This window comes from Mangifera indica, chromosome 8, assembly GCF_011075055.1.
Source record: "Mangifera indica cultivar Alphonso chromosome 8, CATAS_Mindica_2.1, whole genome shotgun sequence".
Classification (NCBI taxonomy): domain Eukaryota; kingdom Viridiplantae; phylum Streptophyta; class Magnoliopsida; order Sapindales; family Anacardiaceae; genus Mangifera; species Mangifera indica.
Genome location: NC_058144.1, coordinates 8,255,213 through 8,268,624, shown reverse-complemented (window position 1 = coordinate 8,268,624; position 13,412 = coordinate 8,255,213). Strand labels below are relative to the sequence as shown.

The 13,412-nt window shown below is 33.8% G+C and overlaps 1 protein-coding gene and 1 pseudogene across 1 annotated transcript; one reads left to right on the top strand and one right to left on the bottom strand.

Moving 5' to 3' along the window:
• Window positions 1-3,081: 3,081 nt before the first annotated feature.
• On the top strand, window positions 3,082-8,440 carry LOC123223562 (annotated as a pseudogene).
• Window positions 8,441-8,843: 403 nt separating this feature from the next.
• LOC123223563 (retinoblastoma-related protein-like) lies at window positions 8,844-11,868 on the bottom strand. Its single transcript, XM_044646765.1, has 10 exons — window positions 11,550-11,868; window positions 10,597-11,458; window positions 10,403-10,511; window positions 10,247-10,319; window positions 9,991-10,170; window positions 9,790-9,906; window positions 9,598-9,712; window positions 9,399-9,502; window positions 9,156-9,271; window positions 8,844-9,079 (listed from the first exon to the last, which is right to left on the bottom strand). The coding sequence occupies exons 1-10, from the start codon at window positions 11,553-11,555 to the stop codon at window positions 8,965-8,967; spliced, it is 1,797 nt and encodes a 598-aa protein (XP_044502700.1). The 5' UTR covers window positions 11,556-11,868; the 3' UTR covers window positions 8,844-8,964.
• Between the last annotated feature and the right edge of the window lie 1,544 nt (window positions 11,869-13,412).

Sequence of the window (13,412 nt, the reverse complement as noted above, 5' to 3'; positions counted from 1 at the left end):
TTTGATGAAGGACACTTCCTCAACCTTGATCTCCTCTTCGAACCATTCTCTTGGACTAAAAGTTATACAGTTGTTTTAGAAATTTGGGATTTTTAGTTTTATGTGTAATCAAGATAAGACACAAAATTAAGTTGTTCTTTTTCATTAGAGTTTTGATTTGATAAATCGTTAAAAAACCATACATTTTTTTAGGCCAAAAGACTTATTGTCATTTATGTTTATTTTATTACTAAACTCTTATTATTTAATTTTAAAAATTTAATTACTTATTTATCAATTATTATAATTAATACAATTTATTAATTTTAAATATATAATAAAATCATTTAATTAATTTATTATTTAAAAAATAAATTTTATCATTTTTTTTTTTACTCCCCCACTCCACTCCCACATAGAGCTTCAATTTTTTTCTTCTGTTTTTTCTGCAACGGCTGACTTTGTCTTCCCACCCATCTTTTTCTCTGTCGTTCTCTCCCCTTTCTGAAGAATAGCAGCCAAGTTTGATTGGATGAAGATGATGAGAGTCAGCCATTGTTTAAATAATGCTGATAAGGTCAACCCTAGTTGTCTTGTTTGTTAGTATTAATCAAATTTCTTTCAAGGGTTTTAAATAGAGTAATGTAATGTGTATCTATTTTTTGTATATATTTTATATATATAATGATATATCATAATGTAATTAGGTAATTTTAAAATATGTGTTATCATATGATAAAAAATATCTAATCATATGATAATATCTTATCTGTGTATATAAATTATATACCAAAAATGGGTTTATATAGTTTTATTGTTTTAAATATATTTAACTTGAAGACTCCTAATCAAATAAGCTATAACTGTCATTCGTGTTTAATAAACCAAACTAAGCTTCAACTTCGTGGTTTACAAAACTTGGCTGTTGGCCTAACGTTTACCAGTCATTGCAAATTGACATCCTAAAAAACAAATAAAAAATAACCAATTCAATCCATCAAAATCATCAAAACCTCTCGAGGGTTTAGATGAAATTTTTTAATACATTTTGACTAATCTTAATCAAAATTAAATAACCTTGGTATCAAACAAGCTATGACTATCACATCTAGACACACCAAGTCAATTAAAGGCCGAAAGACTTGTTTTCACCCAAGGTATAACTAAATTTTTGTTAAAAATTTTATTTTTAAAAATTTTAGTTAAAATTATAATATAAAACCGTTATTTATTGAAAAATTTAAAGTTTTATCATTTTTTTTTTCAAGTTTTAAAAAACTTATAAGTTCTCTCAAACTCAAAGTTTGAAACAAATAAATATCTCCTAGGGTTTGTTCTTCTTCTCTCTGACACTGATTCGTCGTCTTGAATGTTGGTCATTCTTCTTCTAGTTTTATCTCTCTCTTCTCTTTTAGACTGTCTTTGAAAATATAAAAATGACGCATGACCTAAAATCGAAGATTAAAGATGGTTTATGTGTTAATATTTTGATAAGATTGAGAAGAGATGAGATTCGCAAAGAGAGAAAATTAAAGTGGGAAACAAATTCTTCCAACTCCACTGGTATCTTTTAGATTGCCAAATATTTAAAAACTACGCCATTATAATTCTAGAAAATGAGTATTTATTCGAAGAGAAATTATTCTAAAATTCCCCTGTTTACTTATTTCTCTAGGTAGATTCGAACAAAATAAATAAATTATTATCAACATCTTTGACAAAAGAGATTCAAATCCAATGAGATTAGTTTAGATATGATTGTAGTTAATTTAAGTCTAATTAAGTCTAGTTAATTAAGTCAAATGATATTAGACAAAGTAACCGGGCTAGTATTATTAGAGGGAATCACTTTTCCCACCCAAGGTTTAGCCTTAAAACCCTTTTTCACTTTTAATTTGCATAAATAACATTTTTACCCAAAAATCAAAGTATAAATAACAATTTTTCATCTAAAATTAAACTCTATAAGTGAAATTATAGTATTAATAAGTGAAATTATCATTTTATCTTTATTATTTTATTTTTAAATTATTATATAACTATAAATTAACAAAAGTTAAAATAACTTTTTAAATATGTAAATTTATAAGAAGCTGTTTATCTTATTTTTTTGTCTTATTATTTCTTTTATCTCTTTTTATAAATATGAGTGTTTTTTTTCTTGAAATTATATGTTTAAAAAGTAAATATAATTTTTAAAAATATTAAGAGTCTTTATGAAATTTTTAGAGGGTTATTAGAAATTTTTAAAAAGTTTGGAAGTCTTTCAGATATTTTTGAAATGTTATTGTACCGCTTAATAATTTTAAAAATAACATTTACACTCCCAAATAATGAAATAAAATACAATAGTGTTTTTTAAATATTAAATTATTATATTTAAAACATTTGACTCAAATAAAAAATTTTTTTATTTTTTATTTTAAAATTAATAAATATAATTATTATTTTACTCTTACACCATAAGTTTTTTAAATAGAGTTTGAGTTTACGTAAAATTGTTATTATTTGTACAGCTAAGGGTGTAAAAGGGTTGTAGACCAAACCTTGGGAGGGAAAAAATGTCATTTACTCTTATTAAGCAAGCGTTAGTCGTCCGTCCATCAACAATCGCGGGGTCCACCACCTCCCACGTAAGCCAGCCATCGCTTTGTCGTTATTACAGGTTAATCGGTACACGCTCTTCCAGATGGCTTTTGGAGTGCAGCGGAGTATCATGTGATTCTCCGGTTTCCCGCGTCCAAACCGTGGGAGGTGTAGCACACTGCCCTGAATTGGTATAAAAAAATTAAATTACCAAATATAACCATCATTTTCTCCTAAGTCTTTAATTATTTTGAAATTTGATTATAATTATTTAATTAAGATTTTTTTTATTAATTACTGGATTAACGCTCATAATTATTATTCTATCAATAATAGAAGAGTAATCGGAGTAATTAGTCTATTTAAACATGATTAGCGGATCCCATTACAAATTTAAATTTACCCTATGATAATAATAATATAATAAAATATTTAATTCATTATCCGAGACGCGTCTATGTCGCGTGAGTTACTCACGATGCACGAACTATATTAAGCATATCAACAGAACAGCACCAGCCCGTTGAGGGGAGCATGGAAAGTAGGTGTTGGCTGGCTGCGCCAATTTCTATAAATGGAATGGACCGGTTTAGATTTTAAGAGATAATTTCGGATTTAAATTTTGCTTAAAACTTGGGGGAGAGAGAGTGCTCAGGTTCTGATTCTCTCTATGGAGCCGGAATCTGGAATTTTAACTCCTCCTCGAAGCTCTTCTCAGGTTTTTTTTTTTTTTGGTTTCATTTTCGGTTACTTGAATTTTTGCTGAAGCTGTTAATTCGATTTTTGATGCTAGACTACTGGACTTTTACGTTTGTGATTATTATTATTTGATTGTTTCAATCAATTCATCTTAGTTACTCCTGTCTGAGTTAGTCTCATTAATCTTTTTGTAGTATTTTTTTTTTCTAATTTCTTCTTTGGAATTTTGGATTATTGGTCTGAGGTGAGTTGTATGTTTGAGTCTCTGTTCTTGCTTGAAGTTTCGCATAATTCCTCTGTTTTAATCGTATCGAGTGTGAGGTGTCATTCTTTACCAGAAAGTTTCATGTAGGTCTATAATCTATTAGCATGGAGCGAAACCTGAGTTTTAGATTAACATATGTAGAGTTTAAACTTTTATGAGAGGGCCTGGTATTTTTATAGGGTTATTGATACCAACAGACATCAAAATTCAAAGTTCATGACTTTAATTTAGTGAAATATAATATGTTAGCTTAGTCAATCTTTTGATGCTATCCTTCCTTGCATATGCTCAAGTTCATAAAGAAATTAAGAATCAGTCTCATCTGGTACTATTCATATATCATGTCTTGGAGTTTGGTGATATTTTTCTTTATTATTATGTCTAAATTCTGACTTGGTTTAGACTTTTTTGGTGTCCTGTATTTGAGGACTTTGTTTAAACTTTCTGTTGCATGGACAAAGAGTTGACTCTTCTTTCTTTGGTGCTTTTTTTCCCTTCTGTAAATAGTACTTTATTTGTATGAGTAAGAGAGTGCTTAAGTAACTGTTTTGATATGGATCCATACTTTAGACTGAAGATTTTTCATCTCAAGCTATTTTTTGGTTAATTATATTTTATAAGATTAATGATGGACTGTACTTTTGGTTATGGTGCATTTTTTGTTTTGATTTAATATGATACAGATTGAGCTTTGTGCATAGTGTGGACATGGTTATGATTGTTTACATTTTTTAAAAAATCTCTCCTGAAACTGCAGTTTCATAAGTGTCTGATTTGTGGAACCTTTCAATGGGTTTGTGTGGCCTTGCAGCTTTCCTGGGTGAATCTCTCCAGGAACCTAATATTAGCATACCAAAGTCTTGGTGTAGTATATGGAGATCTGAGCATTTCACCTCTCTATGTTTATTCCAGTGCGTTCATAGGGAAGCTGGATGACAATTGGCATGAGGAAGCAATATTTGGTGCATTTTCCTTGATTTTTTGGACCCTTACTTTAATACCCTTACTCAAGTATGTGTGTATTGTACTGACCGCAGATGATAATGGTGAAGGTCTGGTGATATTTAAACTTTTATAATTGGATTCTTTATTCGCTAATATGCTAGAGCTTATACATTCCTAATTCATTTCAGGTGGTACATTTGCTCTCTATTCACTGCTTTGTAGGCATGCAAAGTTTAGCTTACTTCCCAATCAACAAGCAGCCGATGAGGAGCTCTCAACCTACAAATATGGCCATCCAATGCAGTCTGCTACCTCTTCTGCTCTTAAGAGATATTTGGAGAAACATAAAAAGCTAAGAACAGCTCTACTTGTGGTGGTACTTTTTGGTGCTTGTATGCTCATAGGTGATGGTGTGCTCACTCCACCAATGTCAGGTAAGATCCTAAGATGGTGTTCTTAAAGTTTGATCTGACAAAACTCCCAGATGTGTCAAATTTATACATGCTGCAGTTATTAGTTGTTGAACTGAAATAGGAATCTATAGATGTATATTGCATCACTTTCTTATGATCATTTAAGGAACAAGCAATCTACTCTTCCAGCTTTTACTGTATAATTTGTTTTGCATGCAGGGCTTGCAATGAACTTGAGGGACCTGTTCTTATGTTATTGAATACAGTATTTTTTTTAACTAGTTTGTGAAATTTTTAGAGCCTTCTACCACCCTGGGCTGTCCAGGTTTTTTTTTTCCTTAAATGAGGTGTAATTTATAATTTATTATTAATTTGCATTTTTAGCTTGTTTGGTATTCCATCTTGGAAATTCTTCTTTCACTCCCTCAGATATGTGCGGTTTAATATATGACACGTTTTTATTTGCAGTTCTGTCATCGGTTTCAGGGCTGCAGGTTACAGAAGATAAATTAACTAATGGTAATTCGGTTCTCTTCTCCCTCTCTCTGTCACCCTGATACTTATGTTAAGTTTTTGATTCATGGTTTTGATGCTTTTTGATACTTTAATGTTCTTCTGGGCCGTCATACCTGTTTTTGACACAGTAGGCTCCCTTTTTTGTAGGTGAACTGCTCTTGCTTGCCTGTGTAATATTGGTGGGCCTGTTTGCTTTGCAGCATTTTGGCACTCGCAAAGTAGCTTTTATGTTTGCGCCAATTGTAATCATCTGGTTGGTTTCAATATTTTCTGTTGGTTTGTACAACGTCATAAATTGGAATCCAAAGATTGTTCGTGCAATCTCTCCACATTATATTGTCACATACTTTAAAGAGTGTGGCAGAGAAGGCTGGATTTCTCTTGGGGGGATCCTTCTTTGCATAACTGGTAGGTTGCATCTGTTAGAAATTATGTATTGTTAAATTTCTTTATGTTGTATAACTTATTGCTAGATTGTTTTGCAATTCATTTTATGAATGTGGTTGAGTTGAAGTTAGGGCTAGATTCGAATCGAGCTTGTTTGAGCTTGAGCTCGAACGAGCTAGCCCTAGATGAGCTTGAACGAGCTAGCCCTAGATGAGCTCGAGCCCGAGCCTACAACTTCGAGCTCGAACCACTTGTCAAATTCGTGAATGAATTAAAATTTTGATACAAAATGACGTCGTTTTGACCAATATGTATTAAAACGATGTTGTTTTAATAATAAGTTAGTTAAAGCTCAAGCTCCATTTCTACAAATCGAGCCAAACTCGAGCTCGGTTTGGCTCAAATCCAGCCCTAGTTGAAGTTATCTCTTGGTTGGTTAAGAAATTATTCAAGTTCTTTAGCTATCAGATTCCTCATTAAATCTTATATGTTGCCACTTTTGTGAGACTGACAACAGAGCATTTATGGTTCTCACCAGGTACTGAAGCTATGTTTGCAGACATTGGTCACTTCACTGCCTTTTCAATTAGAGTGAGTTGGACCCATCCTTTAGGAAACAAAGACCTGTCATTAATGTTTGTGCGGCATAAGTTTGAATGATCTTCTCATGTTTGCAGATTGCATTTGCCTTTGTTGTATACCCTTGTTTGGTAGTACAATACATGGGTCAGGCTGCTTTCTTGTCCAAAAACCCCAAGAAGATTCCGTACAGTTTTTATGACTCTATACCTGGTCAGTTCATTTTGAGATGAAGTGATTGTTTCAAAATTTCTTCTCAATTTTGGGTTGGTCTAATTTTGCTTTCTGTTGCTATGTTACAGATCCTGTATTTTGGCCTGTCTTTGTCATTGCCACCCTTGCAGCTATTGTTGGGAGTCAGGCTATTATCACTGCTACCTTCTCTATCATCAAACAGTGCCATGCCCTTGGTTGCTTTCCCCGGGTGAAGGTTGTCCACACCTCTAAGAATATATATGGGCAGATATATATTCCAGAGATAAACTGGATCCTAATGATCCTTACTCTTGCTATTACTATTGGGTTTCAGGACACAACCTTAATAGGAAATGCTTATGGTATGTTATCCTTCAAAGAAACCTCTCTTTCTCTCTCTGTATTAGTATGTATCTGTGTTCATTGTCCCAATGTTTGCATTATTTGTGTCTGCTCCTTGCCACAACCAGTTAAGTGGAATTTGTTTGATGCACATGTGCTTGCATGTATGTTTTATTTGCATGTGATTATGAAGTTGCATTTTTTTTTTCCTGGTACCAGGACTGGCTTGCATGACGGTGATGTTCATCACAACGTTTCTCATGGCACTTGTCATAATTTTTGTCTGGGAGAAAAGTATTTTTCTGGCTGCAATGTTCCTTCTATTCTTCTTGTCCATTGAAGGTACCTACTTGTCAGCGGCATTTACTAAAGTACCTCAGGGAGGGTGGGTTCCTCTTGTGCTCTCATTCATCTTTATGGTGGTTATGTACATCTGGCATTATGGGACTAGCAAAAAGTACAACTTTGATCTGCATAACAAAGTTTCATTAAAATGGTTACTTGGTTTAGGCCCCAGCCTTGGTATTGTCCGTGTGCCTGGGATTGGGCTTATATACTCAGAGTTGGCAACAGGCGTCCCTGCCATCTTCTCTCATTTTGTAACAAACCTTCCCGCATTTCATAATGTGCTAGTCTTTGTTTGTGTTAAATCAGTTCGGTCCCATATGTTTCACCTGAAGAACGGTTTCTCATTGGCCGCGTTTGCCCTCGGCCGTATCGCATGTATAGGTGCATTGTGAGGTATGGTTACAAAGATATTCAATGTGATGGTGATGACTTTGAGAACCAGCTCATACAAAGCATAGCAGAGTTTATCCTGATGGAAGCAGTCGAACCACAGCCCTTTAGTTCTGAGTCTTCCCTGGATAGAAGGATGGCTGTCATATGCACTAGAAATATTGAATCAAGCTCGACGTTCATAATATCTGAGCAAGAAGATATTGAGACGATTGACTCAATCCAGAGCAGCAAATCTGTAGCCCTGCAGAATTTGCAATCTGTTTTTGATGATGAGGACCCACAGGTGAGGAGGCGTCGGGTGAGGTTTCAGTTATCACCAAATCCTTCAATGGACCCTGCGGTTAAGGATGAGCTGACGGATTTGATACAAGCAAAGGAAGCAGGGGTCGCTTACATATTGGGACACTCATATGTGAAGGCTAGGAGATCGTCTTCATTTTTAAAAAGGTTTGTGATCGATATTGGGTATTCATTTCTTCGCAAGAACTGTAGGGGACCAGCCGTGGCACTAAATATTCCTCATATCAGCCTAATTGAAGTTGGTATGATATACTATGTTTAGTTAAAAAATAAAATAAAATTCTATTATCTATGAGCCACAGGCCGTAGTGTTGATGTTTTTGTACGTGAATAAGGAGGCATCTTCTGTCACACTCAGTGGAGTTGGAGGGTGTGTTTGAAGTACACATGTTAAATAGATTGTCCGTGGAAGCTGGAAATTTATGAAGAAACTTCCTGTTTCCCTTTGTACAGATGACATTTACCATAATTATTTTTGTTTTATAGACTCTTATTTAGGTATTTTCACGTGGATGAAAATTCAATGTTAAGTCACGATCACCTATATTTTATTTCTGTGATGGATAATTACGTAAATAACCTATCATTAACACATACTAATGGGTTGTTTGGGAAGTCATAATTTTATCTTTTAGTGGTGAGAAATTTCATCGGAATCAGAATACATTTTAAAATTGAATTAATCATATTGAATAAATAAAACTTTGGATTTGGATTCAGGTAATCAATGGATTAAGTCAATTTAGAGTATGACATTGATATTTTGTCGTTAGACTTGAATCCAAGTTCCTTTGGCATTCTTCAAACACCAAAAACAAAGCAAATACCATTTAGGGTGGCCTTGAAGTCCTTTTGCTCTAAAAGCAAAAATACCCCCGTCCCCACCCCACCCCACCCTTCCCTTGGCACTTCAATTCTGCTCCTATGCTGTTCACCACTTTCTCCACTCATAAGGTAGACCAGAAAAATATTGTGAAAATAAAATCAATTTAAAGAGAAATTTAAGCTGATTGTACTTCAGCTAGGATTATCATTTTGAGGGAACAGACTCCTGGCCACAACAGCGTCGCTTATCAAAGTCACGTAAGGATCACTGAAGTTGAGCATACGCCTTGTAGCATTCCCGCTCGTCCTGGAAAATAAAGACTCTCAACAACTTTATGGATTGTCAAAATGTCTATAGAGTGTGGACTTGAATATTAACATACCTATTTAAGCTCTCGTTAATGGCATCAAGTTCTTTCGATGGGCTTTGGTATTCACTACTACTCTGTCCAATGAATGCGTAATAGCTTTTCCCAACATGTGAGTTCAATGCTTCCTTCTGTGCACATGATACAGAGACAACACATTATGAATTATTATTATAGCTAAATTGATGCATGTTTGGGTGGGCATGGCGTAATTTCTAAGTTTTGGTGGTTGCATTTTGAGGGCAGAATTTTGCTTGCCTTTGATGGATGCAAAGGGGAGCTATATACATTCAGCATTGGAGACACCTTCTTTGGAGAGATATCAGGAACCCTTGGAAATAGAGACGGCCGTGGAGAAAGATCTATCGCACCAAAACAAACTGAGATTGTTTGCAGAAGTAATGCAGAGAAATATAGAAATATAAGCAAAAGGTAAGAGTAAACAAACCAGTATTACCATTGTCAGAATCAGGAACTTGCTTGGATCCAATCTCCTCCAGTAAATATTTAACATTCGGAAGAAATATTTCATTGTAAAATTTAATTATACTCACGCGATTCTCCCCATCTTTCTGTTTCAATTAACATCATGGATTTGTAACGTCCCTGGAAAAGAGCTGAAAAAAAAATTATGAATGTATAAACATACCCTGTTGCAGTGAGATGACCAACTAACAAACACCCAACAAAAATCTTGAGATCTGCATTGGGTTTCCTTGACATAATTTTGGGCGATTTCTTGGAAGGTTAGCTGTAATGGAGAAAACTGCACAATTTCCTTTTTCAGAATAAATAGGTATAAAATGAGGAAATATTTGACAGTATCTTCCAGGGGAAGTAAAGCTCTTACCTTTCTTACTACTAAATAGAAGCAACAAAGAATTATCTGCTCAATACGCCGGTTAAAAAAGAGAGATACTTTTTGAGTAAGTATCTGTTGGAAAAGCAAATAGATTTTCTCCCGTAGTTGTGGTAGAAGTTTCAGCCTTTCAGCCATAGAATTGATTTTGACAGCAGCTAGCTTGCACATCTGCACTGAAGCATGAGGATTAGTGAAAGTGAGAGAAAATTCTGAGAGAAAAATGGCCTTGGTCATATTGAGATACCTTGTTAAATATCAGAGTGATTGCTGCATCCATGTGGGTACTTCCTTTATTTGGTGAATTTGATTGTGTAGGGCTGAAGATAAACAAGCATATTCTAAGATTTTCAACAGAAGAAAGAAGATAGTAGTTGAATTAAGATGTAGAAGAGAATCATGCCTGACAAATGCTGTTTGCAGAGATGGTGATGACAATGGTGGGGTTGCTGAAGCAGAAGAATTATATTTTACCAGCTTGTTGCCATACTCATCACAGGTTCTCTTTGCTCCTGAAATGGACAAAATCAAGTTAATTAAGATTGAAGTTTGATTGGCCAAACAATACCTGAAAAAATGAAAGCAAACAACTGCAACCTGAAAACTTCAGGAGTTGTTGGTGAAGGAAAACTCCAGAAGCCACATGATTATTCATAGCAATTTCATCCAGTGATGGCATAGGTTCAGCTAGCAGATTAAGCCTCTTTATTTCATCAGAAAGAGATGGTTTTGCAACAATCAGAGCACTGTAAAGAGAAGAGCCCTTTTCCCACATAATGCTTTCTAACAATTTCTCTTCCAAAGAATTCAAGTGCCGCTTCAATTCTCTGGGGAGTGAATCTTCATGTTTGATGAAACTCTCTATCACTTTGCTCATATCAAATGCTGTAATCCCAGTTCTCTGCATCGCCACTGTCAACACTACACCAACTTTAATATGCACTGCAGATATTAGCTCAGCTGCACAAGCAAGCATGCATCTGTGGAACTTTTCATTAGTCAACAAACCACTCAAATCTCCTCCTCCACTCAATTTTTTAGCCTCTGAATTACAGATGGATTCCAAAACCTTATAGTACAATTTCATGGCTTCTTTAGTTTCCTCTCCCGTCCATAAATTGTCCATCAAATTGACATGCAACAGGCTCCAATTAACAATCTTTTGTCTACTGGGAAACAAGGCCTCTAGTATTATATTTGCTCTATTTACCACCTGATTGAGTATACTGCCATTACCCAATTGAAGAAATTTCTCCAATTCTGCTGATGGCTTTGCAGGAAGTGGAGAAATCACAGTTTGGAGCCAGGTTGCAGCATCCAATCCTGTTCTCACTGGTGTTGATGTCAACTTTACCAAGCCATGAGAAAGTCTAAGACTACTTCTTACAGGTGCAGGAGACCTCGGTGGAGTAGCCAAATCCGTAATTTTCATTGATGAGTCCATCCCGCAATTAATCTTCTGCAAAATTCAGTCTATTACACGTTTCCATCAACAGGGAAAAAAAAAATTCAAAGATTGTCTCTTTGCTGAATATATGTATAATTAATACCTTCATGCCAACTCCATCAAAATTCACCGTAGCGATCAAAAGTGCAGATATCTATATCAAGGTTTCATACAGGTTACTAGACCGAGATTCAGATCAAGAAATTATAAGTAATTATGAAGGAAACAAAATTTGGACGCAAGGAATCAAAACAAAAGAAGGACTAAATCAAAACTTTTGAAAAAGAGAATCAAACAAAAGAATCTCAGCCGGTGGAGAGCATATGAAAAATAATATATAGCAAAAGAATGAAAAATCTTAAAATCAAAAAATCAAGATATAAGGTTGTCGTTCTAGTTTCATGGAGAAGGGCGAAGGGTTCGCGCGCCAAAGTATAACGACAGTGGCAACGTCTTCCCGTAACGTACAAGGATTTTCCTTTATTGTTAAACACGTTTCTCCAAGGACTTTAAAAGCATTTCAAATACCTGTTTTGAAACAGGAAACATAGGAGTAATTTAGTGGCAACCATGGGGGTGCCCAACCAAGAAAACTACGGATTCAAAATTCACTCATAACCTTGGTTGTGAGATCGATAACTAGGCTCGAGATTTCATCTACTTCATTATTTGTTAAACAAAAAAAGAAAGAATAATTAATATCAAGCTAGTACAATCATTACTCATAATAAAATAATAATATATTGTACCCTTGAAAAATAGTTTAAGTGATAAAAAAATAAGTTTTTATGTATTAAAAAGTATAAGTTCAAGTCTCTTTTGACGATATATCAAGATCAAACTTTTAACTTACCTAATTCAATGGTTGTGAGGTCTATCAATAAACTCAAAATTTATCCTGTTCAGTGTGGATGATTCCTGTGTTGAAAAAGTTGGGGGTTTACATACATTAATCGAAGAGGATTAATTGAGGACCGTAAGTGATTATTAATTCTTTTGGTGTCCTTAATTATATTATTCCACAATTAACTAACCTTATTTTGTTTATTTTTACATGAAAAATATATCAATTTGCCTTTAAAATAATCTATCAAATATGTGCAAAATACAACAATTAATTTGTTTCCTTTTGGAGTTAAATTATAGATTACAATAGAATATCTAAATACACATTCTTATATTGACAAATTATTTATTTATCGGCCTAATAATTATTTCCTACCTAAAGTTTAATGAAATATTGTAGTCTTACTTTTAATTTTGTTTGTTAAATTTTTTACATAATAATTAAAAAGGCAAAAAAAAAATCCTTAACACTTTATACCTAAAATTTTAGTAATTATAATTTTTATCCATAATTTACATTAATTTTGATTAAAAATAATAACAAATTAATTTTCACTAATGACATTCATCACCATATGACATTGGAAATTTGTAACATCTCTCCCTAGAAGTATTATCCACCAAAGAAGAAATATTACGAATTAATATTCGGAGTATCTATTTTTTTTTAAAATACTTTAAAATGAACGCATCACTAAAAGTGTTCAGAAATTATTCTAAGAAAACTGAAAATCTGGAAGTGAACAAAAGATGTATATATCCCATATGAAAACTCATATAAAACATCTAAGATCATGAAGTAATCATATACATGCCCCTAGATACAACTATACAACTATCTGAATAGGACCAAAAATCAACAGTATTATATGTATGTAACAAAATCCATAGGTAACCAGCCCCAACCTAGGTCTATCTTTGCTGACATGACCTTGACTTGCAGCTATCTCAATCACATGTACCTGCAATCATGAAAAAAAATGAAGTGAGAGATAAAAACACTCAGTAAGGGGAAAGAATTAAGTAAACTATCTCCTTTCCTGTTTTAACTCACTCTTAGGACTCAACCTCATATCAGAACCTTTATAAGAAATTGAGGGGATAATCTAGTTCATTCTTT

Excerpts from the sequence above, each read along its gene's own strand:
- LOC123223563 (XM_044646765.1), bottom strand. Across the intron at positions 10,320-10,402 it reads CTGCAAACAGCATTTGTCAG|CCCTACACAATCAAATTCAC; the intron begins GCATGATTCTCT and ends GTTTATCTTCAG. Across the intron at positions 9,713-9,789 it reads GGTCATCTCACTGCAACAGG|AAAGATGGGGAGAATCGCGT; the intron begins GTATGTTTATAC and ends TAATTGAAACAG.